Source organism: Chenopodium quinoa, unplaced genomic scaffold, assembly GCF_001683475.1.
Source record: "Chenopodium quinoa cultivar QQ74 unplaced genomic scaffold, ASM168347v1, whole genome shotgun sequence".
Classification (NCBI taxonomy): domain Eukaryota; kingdom Viridiplantae; phylum Streptophyta; class Magnoliopsida; order Caryophyllales; family Amaranthaceae; genus Chenopodium; species Chenopodium quinoa.
Window position 1 is genome coordinate 82,872 of NW_018743099.1, and position 13,646 is coordinate 96,517.

A 13,646-nucleotide genomic window follows, 5' to 3' on the forward strand; every position below is an offset into this window, starting at 1 on the left:
ATACACTTGGGCCTAAAAAATTATATTTAAATTTAATAAAGGTTAGGAATGAGTAAAGGTAATGGTAATTTAAAAAAAAAAATTGGACAGAAAAAAAAAATGAAGGAAACTAAATAAAATTTTTTCAGAAAACGACAAAAAAAAAAATAGTATTTCACCCGATTTACCTTTTGAGCTCATTTGAATTTAGAAATCAGTTTTAAGTGGTTAAGTTACAATCCTCTCCTAATTATTGTTGTAAGGGATCGAGAAAGTGTATATATAGGACAACTTGGTTTTTATTCTTCCAACTACTAAATGTCTGTCTTGGGCATGTTTCGCTGTTTGTGTAAAATTTGCAAAATACTACTCGTATGTAAATATAATAATGAAGGAAATAATAATAACAAGATTGTTATCAAATCGATCGGATTCCATAGATATCTTAATCTATTATTTTTGGTATGTAATTTATAGGTTGGTTAAAAGGAAAATTAGGTGTTAACGGACCAACTCAAGCAAAAGCTTAAGTTGATGATTAAGGCTATGTTTGGATAACAAAAAATGGAAGGAAAGGAAGGGAAGGGAAAGGGAGGGAGACAAAGTTCCTTGTTTGGATAATATGTTGGGGGAGGGAAGGGGAGGGGGAGGGAAGGATCCATTTTCCTTCCTCCTTTAATAAAGACCATCCCTTCAAAATTGGAGAGATTTGGAGGGAAAATGGAGCTCATATTTCCTCCACTTTCCCTTCCTCCTATTTCCCTCCCTTCCATTCCCCTTCTAATTTGTTATCCAAACATAGCATAAAAGTCATGATCGGTTTATATACTCTATCATGTCCTTTACATGTTAAAGTGTGGATGTAGCATGGGCTCTAACATACCCAGCGTTTTAATATTCCACTTTAAAAAGAGGGGTGGATGAGATTTGAACACATGACCTTTGTATCACGCTAGTCCTTGATAGTATACTATGTAAAATGATAGAATTTTCCCTTAGGAGGCACGTATTACTATTAACAATATATATAGGGTACGAGATTAACCTAGTTCACATAGTTACATAAAATAGGCTATACATGAACAATATTATTTACATAATTACTTCCTCCTTTTCTATTTAGCTGACGCGTTTGATTTAGGCACATATATTAAGAAGAGGAGAGAGAGTAAGAGAGAATGAAAAAGCAAGTAGGGTAGCTTGTAAATGCAAGGTAAAAAAGTTACCCCAAAAGGAAACATGTCAACTAAAAAAAACTTCCTAAAAAAGAATACGTGTCAACTAAAAAGAAACGGAGATAATATTGTCTAACAGTAGGGACAAATTAGTGAAATACTACCATCATAATTTTAATTTTTTTGTTAAATAACCATTTAATAGCATACCATCTTAATTTTATTATATTGTATTCAATAAATCACATGCACAATGCAAATTATAAATGGGGGTGAGGGATATTAGTATAACTTGAGTGCATAGCTAAATTGTTGAAGTACAATCTTCACAAACAACACATAAGTTATTCACATCAATAAAATATTTTATAAGGCTAAGAGTGAGACTACTCTTCTCATTGTCATATGGTTTTAGATGAAATCTTATTCGGTCATGTGGAGTAGACTCTTTGCGGTGCAAATGTAGCCCAAACCCGTATTTTAATAATAAAACATTAGTGAGAAAAATTAATTATACAAGACTGCTAGCAGTAAGTAAATAAGGAATATGGACTTTTTTTTTTTTTTTGAAACAGAATATGGACTTAATTATTAAACACAAAGAAAGCTATTCTAAAAATAAGGTAGCAAAACTACGCAAGGAAATCAATTTTTCTATTAACAGCATATGAAATCACTCTTAAAAACACGGTTAGTACAAAATAAATATATAACACGCTAAATGTATCTAAATAAAGTTCATTTCAACAAAATAAAGACGACTATAAGTACTACTGTATTACGAGTACTGTCATCATAATTTATTATAATTTGTAATGTCATTATGTCATAGGGGTGGCTACACTACCTCGGCTTATTATTTAAGTTTCTTTGTTCTCTGTATGGTTTTCTTACCCTCATTTGCATCAAAAAAATTATAATCCGTGTATATGATTTACGTGTTGTATGAGTTATTGACGCTAGCTTTTGTGATTAAATTTTAATGACAGGGTCATGGGTGCATTGTGGATACCATTTAACAACATCAATCGTAGCACCACAATTACTGAGTTTACCATATGCGTTTAGATTTCTTGGATGGGCTGGAGGCATTATATGCCTGATTTTAGGAGCATTGGTCACGTTTTACTCGTATAATTTGCTATCTTTGGTACTTGAACACAATGCTCAATTGGGTCGTCGTCATCTCCGTTTCCGGGATATGGCGCATGATATACTAGGTATGTTTTATTGTTATACGGAGTATTGTTTCTCATCTAATTCATTTATTTTGCGTGGGAAATGAAGAGTAAAGCAATTAGTTGCTCATTCTGCGTGAGCATAAAAAGAGAGAATAATGTGAGAATATATTAAGATGAGGATTCAAAAGATAGAATGAAAGAGCTTTACCCTGATTATGTGCATGCTTAGGCCTAAGATAAGGAAAAAGAACACATGGAAACTGATTTTTTTTTTTCTTTTTTTTTTCTTAGTTCTATTTGACACACGGAAAACAAAAATAAAAGAGGCAACTATTGGAAGCACAAGGACATTACTTGGCATTGGTTTTGCTCTTAGAGTCTTAGGGTGTGTTCTAATTTACTGAAAACAACTAAACTGAGGTGAATTGATTAGGGCTTAACTGAATAAAGCTGAAATGAATTGTTTATGAGAGAAGAAAAATAGAAATTGGATTGAACTGAACTGAACTGATTGAAGCTAAACTGAACTGAAATGAACTGAATTAAACTGAAATTAAGCTAAACAAAAACAGGCCCTAGTGGTCCTAAAAAGCATTACAAATTTCAAATGATAGAAAAGATATTTGATTTGAACTAATGGCTTAAGGTCTGTTCTGATTGGCTAAACTGAACTTGTTAGAGCTGAACTGAACTTATTAGAGCTGAACTGAACTGAATATTTTATAAGAGAAGGAAATTAAGAGCTGAATTGAACTTATTAGAGCTGAACTGGAATGAATTGAGCTGAACTGAACTTATTAGAGCTGAACTGAACTGAACTGAAAATAATCGTATAACAGACCCTTATTGAACATTAACCTTTACTTTATTTTGTCTTTGATTCATCTACTTAAGCCAAACCATGATTAAAGACATTACAAATTACCTTTTTTTTTTTATTTTAATAATAGACATTAAATTACAAATTATGGCCTGTTTTCATTGACTAAACTCAGCTGAACTAAAGTGAACTGAACTGAACTGAACTGAAATGAATATTTTATAAGAGAAGGAAATTAAGTAACCGAATTTCAATGTATGAGAACAGACCCTTACTTGTATAAATAATAAATGCAAGATTTCAACATGTCACATATCGCATATTGTCATATTGACCTTAAATATATGTTACGAGATTAATTAATTTTACAGTATTATAGATCAATGATGTAATAAGTAATAACTTTTGGTCAACCGGTCAAAGTGTTGGTCACTTATTCATTAGTTGATTGGTTGTACTCAAACTCTCATCGGTACTTGTAGGACTTAGGGCCTGTTCTAATTTACTAAACTGAGCTGAACTGAACATAATAAAAATGAAGTGATTGGAACTGAACTGAACTAAACTGAATTGAGCTGAAGTGATTGGATCTTAACTGAATTAAACTGAACTAAAATGAATTGTTTATGAGAGAAGGAAATTAGGAACTGAACTGAACTGATTGGAGTTGAACTGAACTGAATTGAAATTAAGTTGAGGAGAGCATGCCCTTAGTTTTAAATGACTTGACCACGTTTAATCTACTTCTTCTTTGAGAAATATTCTACCTCTGATAATTTGAGTCATGAATGACATTAATAATGTTTTCTTGGTATTAATTTGTGCTTAATTAGATTGTATTACCATGATACCAAAATACTGCTTCATTAATACCAATAATCAACAAAAGAAAATGTTTTGTTTGTACCATTAGATCTCTTTGCTGGTTTTAAACAATACCTTAAACAATAACATCTAAATACAATTTTGTACTAACAAGCGTTATAAGAGTCATTAATAACTCTAATTTATATACTAACAAGTGTTATTAGATTGAGAAATTCTCCTTCTTTCCCATAAAAAAAAAAATTAAAATCTTACTTCTTAATGATGATATTGTATCATGTTTGTAAGATGCATGAAAGACATTAAAAATAAATTTCCATTTTCTTAACTTCCATCGACTAACTGGCAAAAATAAATAAATAAATAAATAAAACAAAACACAAGACTTTCCAATGACTAAAATGATGTTATAACGATTTGCTTTCATATTTTGGGTTGTAGGAAGTAGTAGTGATTATAGCAACTTTTTTTTTTTAACGGCAAAATGTTGCGATTATAGCAACTTGGGTAAAGCTTTGGCATTGATTTATATCAGTTCCAATTTTACAAATTTTGACCAAACATTAATTCTGATCAAAACATAAGAAAATCATGTGTGGATTTGTTAGATTCATCTGAATAATCAATACGTATTTGTAATTTATCAACTTCTTATAATATATTCATTTCAACAAACAATGAAAGATAGGTTTAAGATCATATGTATACGATATATATGTTAAAGGACCAACTCAACTAAAAACTTAAGCTTTTGGCTGAATTGGTCCTCTAACATGGTATCGAAGCCAGCATGACATAAAGGTCATGAGTTTGAATCTCATTCACCCTCTACTTTCAAGTGGAATATTCAGCGCTGGGTAGAGGAGAGCCCATGCTGCATCCACACTTCTAGCTCAAACGGGCTCTCGTGTGAGGGAGCGTGATAGAGTATAAAACATATTTTTGGGTCTCAACTATCAGCTTAAGCAAGTTTTTGGAGGAGTGGGTCCTCTAACAATTTACATATTAAAAAGTGATCTTATGAAAGCTCACACATCACGCGCCATTCTCCATCACTCAATGTCATCTCTCAATATATAATTGTGTTTCAAGTAATAAGACATAAACATGGAACCTCAATTTCAATTCTAACAATATAAGCCTTACCGCCAGTATATATTACTTCCTCTATTTTTTTTAAGTTGACACCTTTCCTATTATCACGATTACCCATGTATGTTTTTAACGATTAATATCTCTAATTATCAACATTGTAAAGTTATAAAAAGTGGATATTAATAAAAATATACATTGAAACGATTCAAATAACATTCCACATGAATATGTTTTATCGTATCTATAAACCACAAAAGCGAGTCAAATCGTGTTGTGTGAATAGTGTAAAAGACAAATAGTGTCAACTAAAAAAAAGGAGGAAATATATATCATGCTCACTTTAGAAAACAATATGCAATAAATAAATTTAATTAAAAAATCAAGTCATGAATTTATGCATCATCGTCAATGAATTGTGACTCTATCCAATTTCAAATGATATTTGTGTTTTTAAATCTATGCAAAAGCGTTTGTGGACATTGAGATGAGGCTACAATTTTAATTTGAGAGAATGGGAGTTACAAAATTTGTTACCATTGGCAGGTCCAAGGTGGGGTAAGTATGTAGTGTCCCCAGTTCAATTTGTAGTTTGTTATGGTGCAGTAGTTGGCGCTTGTCTTCTGGGTGGCCAGTGTATGAAGGTTAGACTCCGTTCTCACCTTATTGTAACTTATTTCAAACAATGTTTTCCATTCAAATTGTATGATGCAATTATATAGTCACACGTGCTAATAACTTCGTGACAATGCAACTTAATTCCTCAGGCTATCTACTTGTTGTTCAATCCAAATGGTACAATGAAGCTCTATGAATTCATAACCATATTCGGAGCACTAATGCTAATCCTAGCTCAAATGCCCTCGTTTCACTCTCTCCGCCACATTAATTTCATTTCTCTGCTACTATGCCTTAGTTATTGTACCGCTGTTACTGCTGGCTCCATCTATATAGGTAAATCATTCGTTTCCTTTTCTTATCTTGATGAAACTAAACACGAGATTAATTTTGTACCCCCTCGTCTCATATATCTTACTTATAGTTTTACTTTTTGCAACGTTATTTATGCGCTTATTTGAATTATATATTTTCCCTGATAAAATGTACTCCCTCCGTCCCCGAAAGAACGACAAATTTACCCTAATTTTAGTCTAAAAAATAATAACCCATTAGCATTAAAATACCAACTAATTTGTAACAATATTTTTGCAAAATTAGCTTTCCCATATAAAATTTTATTTTTCTATATACTTTTATTACTATCTCTCTCTACTTTTTTGTAAACCCCCTATAAATTTTGTAATCTTTAGAGGTTTTTCAGTGCGGCAAGCCACATGGTGCGGCACTTGCCGCACGGGTTACTTGTATTTTAGGGTTACTTGTATTCTGGGGTTACCTGTAGGGTGTTACTTGTATTATAAGGTTACTTTTATGGGTTACTTGTATCGTGGGGTTACTTGTATGTGTTACTTGTATTCTGAGTAACTCCTACAAGTAATTCCAGACCAAAATCCCATACCAAACCAGTAACACCTGATCAAAACCATTAACACCCATACAAGTAACCCTATAATACAAGTAACCCCTGACAAAACCATTAACATCCTACAAGTAACAACCCCGACCAAAACCAGTAACACCCATACAAGTAACCCTAGAATACAAGCAACACCTACAAGTAACCCCTGACAAAACCAGTAACACCCTACAAGTAACCCCGACTAAAACCAGTAACACCCATACAAGTAACCCCAGAATACAAGTAACACCTATAAGTAACCCTTGACAAAACCAGTAACACCTTACAAGTAACTCCGACCAAAACCAGTAACACCCATACAAGTAACCCTTGCCGCACTATGTGGCCAGCCACATACAAAAATTTGTAATCCTTCTATTGTATTTTTACTTCTTTTTATTTAACTTTATTAATACCCGCGAAATCAACTCAAAAGGGTCGTTCTTTCGAGGACGGAGAGAGTACCGTATTATGAGACTATTATTGCTGATTTTTGTTGTGTATTTTAAAATTGTCCAATTTTTGTTGATAAATACTACCTCTGTTACAGGATATGTGCAACGATTAGACATTTTCCCTCTATAATTTGTGTCAAATCGTTGCACATAATCTGTAACGGAGGTAGTACATTTAAAGGAGGATGCCCCGGTTTCTCATGGTGAGAAACAATTTTGTTTCTCACATGCCATTTTCGTAATTAAAGTAACAACTTTATTCAACTGTGGAGCCCACAATATTGAAAAAGTTGTTGATTTATTCACGAAAATGCCCCCATGAGAAACAAATTTCGTTTCTCACCGTGAGAAACAGGGAATTTCCCCATTTAAAGAGATATTGAGTCAAATTAACGTGTTAGCAAACATGTGACATGTCCACCTAAAAATGTAAGGTACTACGGGAATGAGAGTGAATATGGCTTTCCACATGTACTGTCCAAGCTACGCTTAATTATATGCGCAAAATCTATATTGCACCTTGATTATATATCTACAAGAAGGTACATTGAACCTAACAGTTTCAAAAATAGCATGCATGCTCGTACCACTTAATCTCACACACCATAGCCCTATCATACAAATTCTATTCAATGAAATTATCATGTTAACAACAGATTCATAGGTGCTCCAGTATACTATATACACATCTATTCCATAAGAGCTACAAATTTCATGTAATGAATTAAAAATCAAAGCAATAGTAAGGTCAGTACGTAACACTAATCAAACTAAACAGTGATGAGGGAAAACATTCTCAACCCTAGCTAGGCAAAACACTACTCACACCATTGATAGCCTGCTAGTACACCGTTGCACATGACACAAACAACACAGTCATTCTCAAACACAAACAAACAAACAAAAATCTTAATTTCACCTGATATCTAAAATGTAACACAATTAAATTATGTTCTACATATATTATCATTATTATATAAGCCAGGGGTGAGAATGTGAGATAGTGTTGTGGCCACGTTAATTACCTAATATGTCCTTGATCTTTACTTATTCTTGTACAATGAATAATGTATATATATTACCGTATAAATTTAGAACTACATAGCACACATCATGTGAATATAAATTAGATACTAAAATACTAATATTTGTGATCAAACAGTCTGATAGAGTATAAAACATATTCCTGAGCCTCAACCATCATAAAACATATTCCTGGGCCTCAACCATAAGCTTAAGCTTTTGGTTGAGTTGGTCCACTAACATGGTATCAGAGCGAGCGTGACACAAAGGTTACGGGTTCGAATCTCATCCACCCCTCCTTTAAAAGTGGAATTAATTCGCGCCGGGTATGAGAGGGCCTGTGCTGCATCCACATTTCAAGCCCAAAGGGCCTTTCATGTGAGGGGGAGTGATAGAGTATAAAACATATTCATGGGCTTCAACCATCAGCTTAAACTTTTGATTGAGTTGGTCCTCTAACATAGTCCTAAACTAGGAAGAGATGTAATTTTTAGTATTTGAGTATTTGTTCATGCATGTCATTTATTAAATTTGTAAAGTTTTTTTTTTTTTTCTTTTTGTGACATGATATTCTAAAGTTGCTAATGAGTAATGACCATATACAATGTATGTGTTGCATTGTGACATGTAGGGCATACATCGAAAGGACCAAAGAAAGATTATTCTCTAGTAGGCAACTCATGGGATCGCTTAATTGGTGCTTTCAATGGAATAGCGGTTATTGCAACAACTTTTGGAAATGGAATTATTCCAGAAATTCAGGTTATTTGAATTGATATCTTCTCAACTTAAGTTTTTGGCTAACCCTTCATTTAATCAAATAACTAAATCACTAATTGCATATGATACATTTTACTAATAAATTTGTTAGGCAACAATAGCACCACCAGTGAAAGGGAAGATGTTCAAGGGACTAACCATGTGTTACAGTATAGTTTCAACGACATTCCTTAGCGTCGCAGTAACAGGTTACTGGGCATTTGGGAACCAAGCCCAAGGCCAGATATTAAGCAACTTTGTTGTACATGGAAACCCTTTGATGCCTAAATGGTTCGTTTTTATGACTAGTGCCTTTGTCATTCTCCAAATTGCCGCTGTTGGTGTGGTACGTAACAACTTCACTCTTCCCCACCTCAATAGAGTGTTACACTAAAGTTATGCCCTAAAGCAAATACTTCTTAGTAACAAGCAAGTTTATCTACCACTAAAGAATCTCCTGTCTCACCATTATTTATTAATTATGAGACCCTCACATACAAGATTTGACCTTTTAATAATAGGATTATCGCCATATTTTCTATATTTGCAAGTTTTAATTACGTGATAATTTTTTTTGGTGCAGATATATTTGCAACCCACAAATGAAGTACTAGAGGGAGTATTGGCAGATCCGAAAAGTGGTCAATTCTCTCTACGAAATGTGATCCCAAGGGTGATATCGCGGTCTCTCTCAGTCACCATAATAACAATAACATCAGCAATGCTACCATTTTTCGGTGACATAAACGGATTCATTGGAGCTTTTGGTTTCTTTCCTCTAGACTTTGTTCTGCCTGCCATTGTATTCAACCTTACATTCAAGCCTTCAAAGCGTACTTTCATATTTTGGTTGAATCTCAGCATTGCCGTTGTTTTCTCCATAGTAGCGATCGTTGGATCAGTGGCCGCCGTATGGCAAATCATTATCGATGCTAAATCTTATAAATTGTTTGCTGATGTATGATAATTTCACCGAATTGGTGAAGCTTAAGCTTATATTTCAAGCTTTTAAATTGGATTTGAAAGAGGATGTTGTTTCTTAGACGATAGAGCATACAAGTTGTTAGATTGTTTACATAAATATTTTTCAAAGAGTTTTTTTTTCATTATTATTGAGGTTTAGGCAGGGGTGGTACTAAGCATGTATAGGGTGGTCGATTGCACAAGGGCCATTAGTGAATCTACTATAAAAAGACCTCGGTTTTTGAATTTAATAACATATTTTACCTCAAAAAAATTATTTTAGCCTTTTAGGGCCTAATTTAACAAAATTACATCGGGCCACTTTAAGTGTTAGCATTTATATCCCCGTCTCTAGGTTTAGATTAATTATTAAATGTGTGTATGTAAACCTATGTTGTACTGTTCATTGTAACAATTGAAAATCAAAGTGAAAGTTTTGCGTAGAACGGACTCACGTGAGTCCGGTTTATAATGCACACATTCATCCCCCCATATCATTCATGTGAAAATCGATAATATTAATTGTCTTATTCCTGATAAAAATTATCTTATTCCTGACTAAAATAGTCTTATTAAATTATCTTATTCATGACTAAAATAGTCTTATTCCTGATAAAAATTATCTTATTCACGACTAAAATAGTCTTATTCCAATTATCTCAAATCATATGCCCACATTAAGTTCTTGAGCAGTCATTCTTCCACATATACACTTGGAGGATTGATTGATTATGATTCTCTCTGTACATCAAGCAACTATCATGAAGATACAGTTTCGAGCAAAGAATTCTCACAATCCCCTTAAGATCGAAAACATTGCCAGAACAAGTGAAGAAGATGATAAAAGAGATGGACAAAGACGGTGACGATAACGAAATTCTTTGAGTTTCACGCCAGATTTGCACTAGTAGAAAAATACAATAAGGCACTCCCATAAAGGCACCAGTTCAGGCCAAACCGGTGCCCTAAACCGGCCCAAAATTGGGCGCAATTTTACACAAATAGAAAAGGCACCGGTTCAACCAAACCGGTGCCAAAAATAAAAAGAGCATCGGTTTGAACTGGTGCCTTTTCGAACCGGGTCATTTAAATATAAAAAAAAATCGCCGTTATAAACTACCCCCAAACCCTAGCTAATTCATTAGGCCGTTCTCTTTCTCTCTCCTCTCCTCTCCTCCTCTTTCGCCTCTTTATCTTTCTAGATCTCCTACCTCCTCCTTTCTATCATCACTCGAAAACCACCAACAAATCGAAGACAACAACATGCAACAACGATTTTGAGGTTTTTCAATCGATTTCTTGTTTTTTTTTTCCATTTTAATTGATTTCTGGGTTTTTCGATTTCAATTTTTTTTATATTTTCAATTATTTCGATTTTGATTGTTTATTCCGATTTCTGGTTTTTTATAATTCGAATTTAATAGTTTTTTTTTCGATTTTGATTTTTTCAATTTCGATTTCTGGGTTTTTATAATTCTTTTTTCGATTTTGTTTTTTTTTTTTCTATTTCTGGGTTTTTCTTTTCGATTTTTTTTATTGTGTTTTATTCGATTTTGATTTTGTTTTTCAATTTTAATTTCGATTTATGGGTTAATTTTCTGTTAAAATAATTGATTATTTTGGGTTAATGCATGCGGTTTTGGGGTTTTTATTTTCGTGATTTTTAGGTTTTTTTCCTGGGTTTTTTTCCCATTTCAATTCTCTTCTAATTGGTTTTTTTTTTTTCGATTTTCATTTTTGATTTTGGATCTCTGGGTTTATTTTATTTTCGATTTCATTTTTGTTTTTCGATCTCTGGGTTTACTTTTTTTTTTTCTAGATTTCAATTTTTTTTTTCGATTTTAAATTTTTTGTTTTCTGGGTTTCGAATACTGGGGTTTTTTAATTTATTTTCTGGATTTTAATTTTTTTTTTATATTTATTTTCAGGGTTTTTTTAATCGAATTTCGATTTTGATTTTGATTTTATTCGATTTTTTTCTGGGTTTTTTCAATATTTTTAATTTTTGATTTTATTTTTAACTGATGTTTTGGGTGTTTTTTTTCTTTTCAACTGCTTTTCTTTTTATTTTTTCGATTTTCTGGATTTTTTTTTTAAATTTTTTTCGCAGCTTAATTAAATCTTTTTAATCAATTTATTTTGGTTGTTTTAATTGGTGCAGGTACTTAGATCTTAAATTGAAAAATCAAGATGCAAGTATATTGATTTAGATGTTTTATGGGTTTTTTTTATTGTAAAGTTGTAAATTTTTATTTTGATTTATATTGTATTTTTTTTATTCATATGTTGTTATTTTTTTATTTTGATTTATATGTTGTAATTTTTTTTTATTTATCTATACTGGAAATTTTTTTTGATTATATATATATTGAACAGATTTGATTTATATGTTGTGATGTTCGATTTATATTGTGTATTTTCATTTAATTGTAGTTTATTTAACTTTTAAGAAGAAAAAAAAAAATTTTGACACTTTGAGCACTGGTTAACTGGTGCCAAAAGTGGTGAATTAAATTTTGTAGGTACTTTTTGGCACCGGTTAACCGGTGCCAATTTAAAGTTTTCGCACCGGTTTGAATCGGTGTTTTTTTATACCCCTTTTTGGCACCCCCCACATTGGCAACGGTTCAAACCGGTGCCTTAGGGCGAGTTTGAACCGGTGCCAAATTCAATTTTTCACGTAGTGTTGGAGGCAATAAAAAAAGAGGAGAGAGAAAGAAGTGGAGTGGAAGATCTGGTCATCTTTCAGATCATCTTCGTCGCTAGAGAGGTGCGGGAGAGGAGGTGAGGAGAGTGGTGGAGGATCTGGCCGCCATTGGTGGGCGGGAGGAGAGAGAAAGGAGAAGGAGAATGAAGATGGTGGACTTACGTGAATCCGTCTCACTCAAAACTTCACAAAAATATAAAGGCTAAAAAATTACGATTCATTATCGGAGAACATTGTGGTTCCTCTTTGTACCCCCTAGAGAACATGACATATCTTCGAGACATGTGACCAAACGAGTTGAAATTGATAGTCTAGAAAACAACTAGGTTTATACAATCTAGTTATTAAGAGATTCTAGCTTATGTGGTTGATAAACAAAATAAACATTCATAAAGTGATAATTGCGTAATAATTCATTAACTTTTATTAGCCTATATATAGGCTTTAGATATTATTTTGTTATTATACATCCAATGTTTATTGGAAAAATATACAGAGTTTGTGATTTCAAAATTTTGAATCACATATGAGTACTGAATTAGAGGAAGTTACTCTATATGAAACTATATACATAATACATTCACTTTCATTTTTATGATAATTACAGTTATACTTCAATTGTCTTTAAACTAACATGTACATTCGTAAACCTCGAGCTCATATGCATTTTACAATAACAAAGTACAAGCCCTTATCCTTGGTCTCGGTGACTATTTATCTAAACACTCGGCGGACCTACAAAATCTTAATTATTGTTCTTAGATAGTACGGAGTATCTGTTTTGGATAACTCATAAGCTCATAATGACCTTGTTCGATCCTTTGAATATATCCAATTCTAAGTGTACTCGAAAACATGATGAATACTTCGTACTAGACAACTACTTATAATATTGGACCCAACCTAATTATTTTGTACCAAGTACGTGAGAACTTTTAAAGGTCAAGTTGATTGTCAAATTGGCGTCCTAGGCAACTACTCCGAAAACGCCAACAACCCCCCCATAAGTAAGGACTATTCAACAAAGTTATGCTAAAAGTGGATCAAGTGGAATGATAATGTGACACTATTAAATTAAATGTTACGGACCTACAATTAGCGGCTTGCGAGTTGCAAAATGTTTTCTATGTTCGTAAAAGCAATGTGGA

General features: G+C 32.8%; 1 protein-coding gene across 1 annotated transcript; it reads left to right on the forward strand.

The window, feature by feature from the left end:
• The first annotated feature begins 2,143 nt into the window (after positions 1-2,143).
• On the forward strand, positions 2,144-10,563 carry LOC110731791 (GABA transporter 1-like). The gene is made up of 6 exons (XM_021911671.1): positions 2,144-2,374; positions 5,619-5,716; positions 5,840-6,026; positions 8,701-8,831; positions 8,941-9,174; positions 9,412-10,563. The coding sequence occupies exons 1-6, from the start codon at positions 2,356-2,358 to the stop codon at positions 9,790-9,792; spliced, it is 1,050 nt and encodes a 349-aa protein (XP_021767363.1). The 5' UTR covers positions 2,144-2,355; the 3' UTR covers positions 9,793-10,563.
• The last annotated feature ends 3,083 nt before the right edge of the window (positions 10,564-13,646 follow it).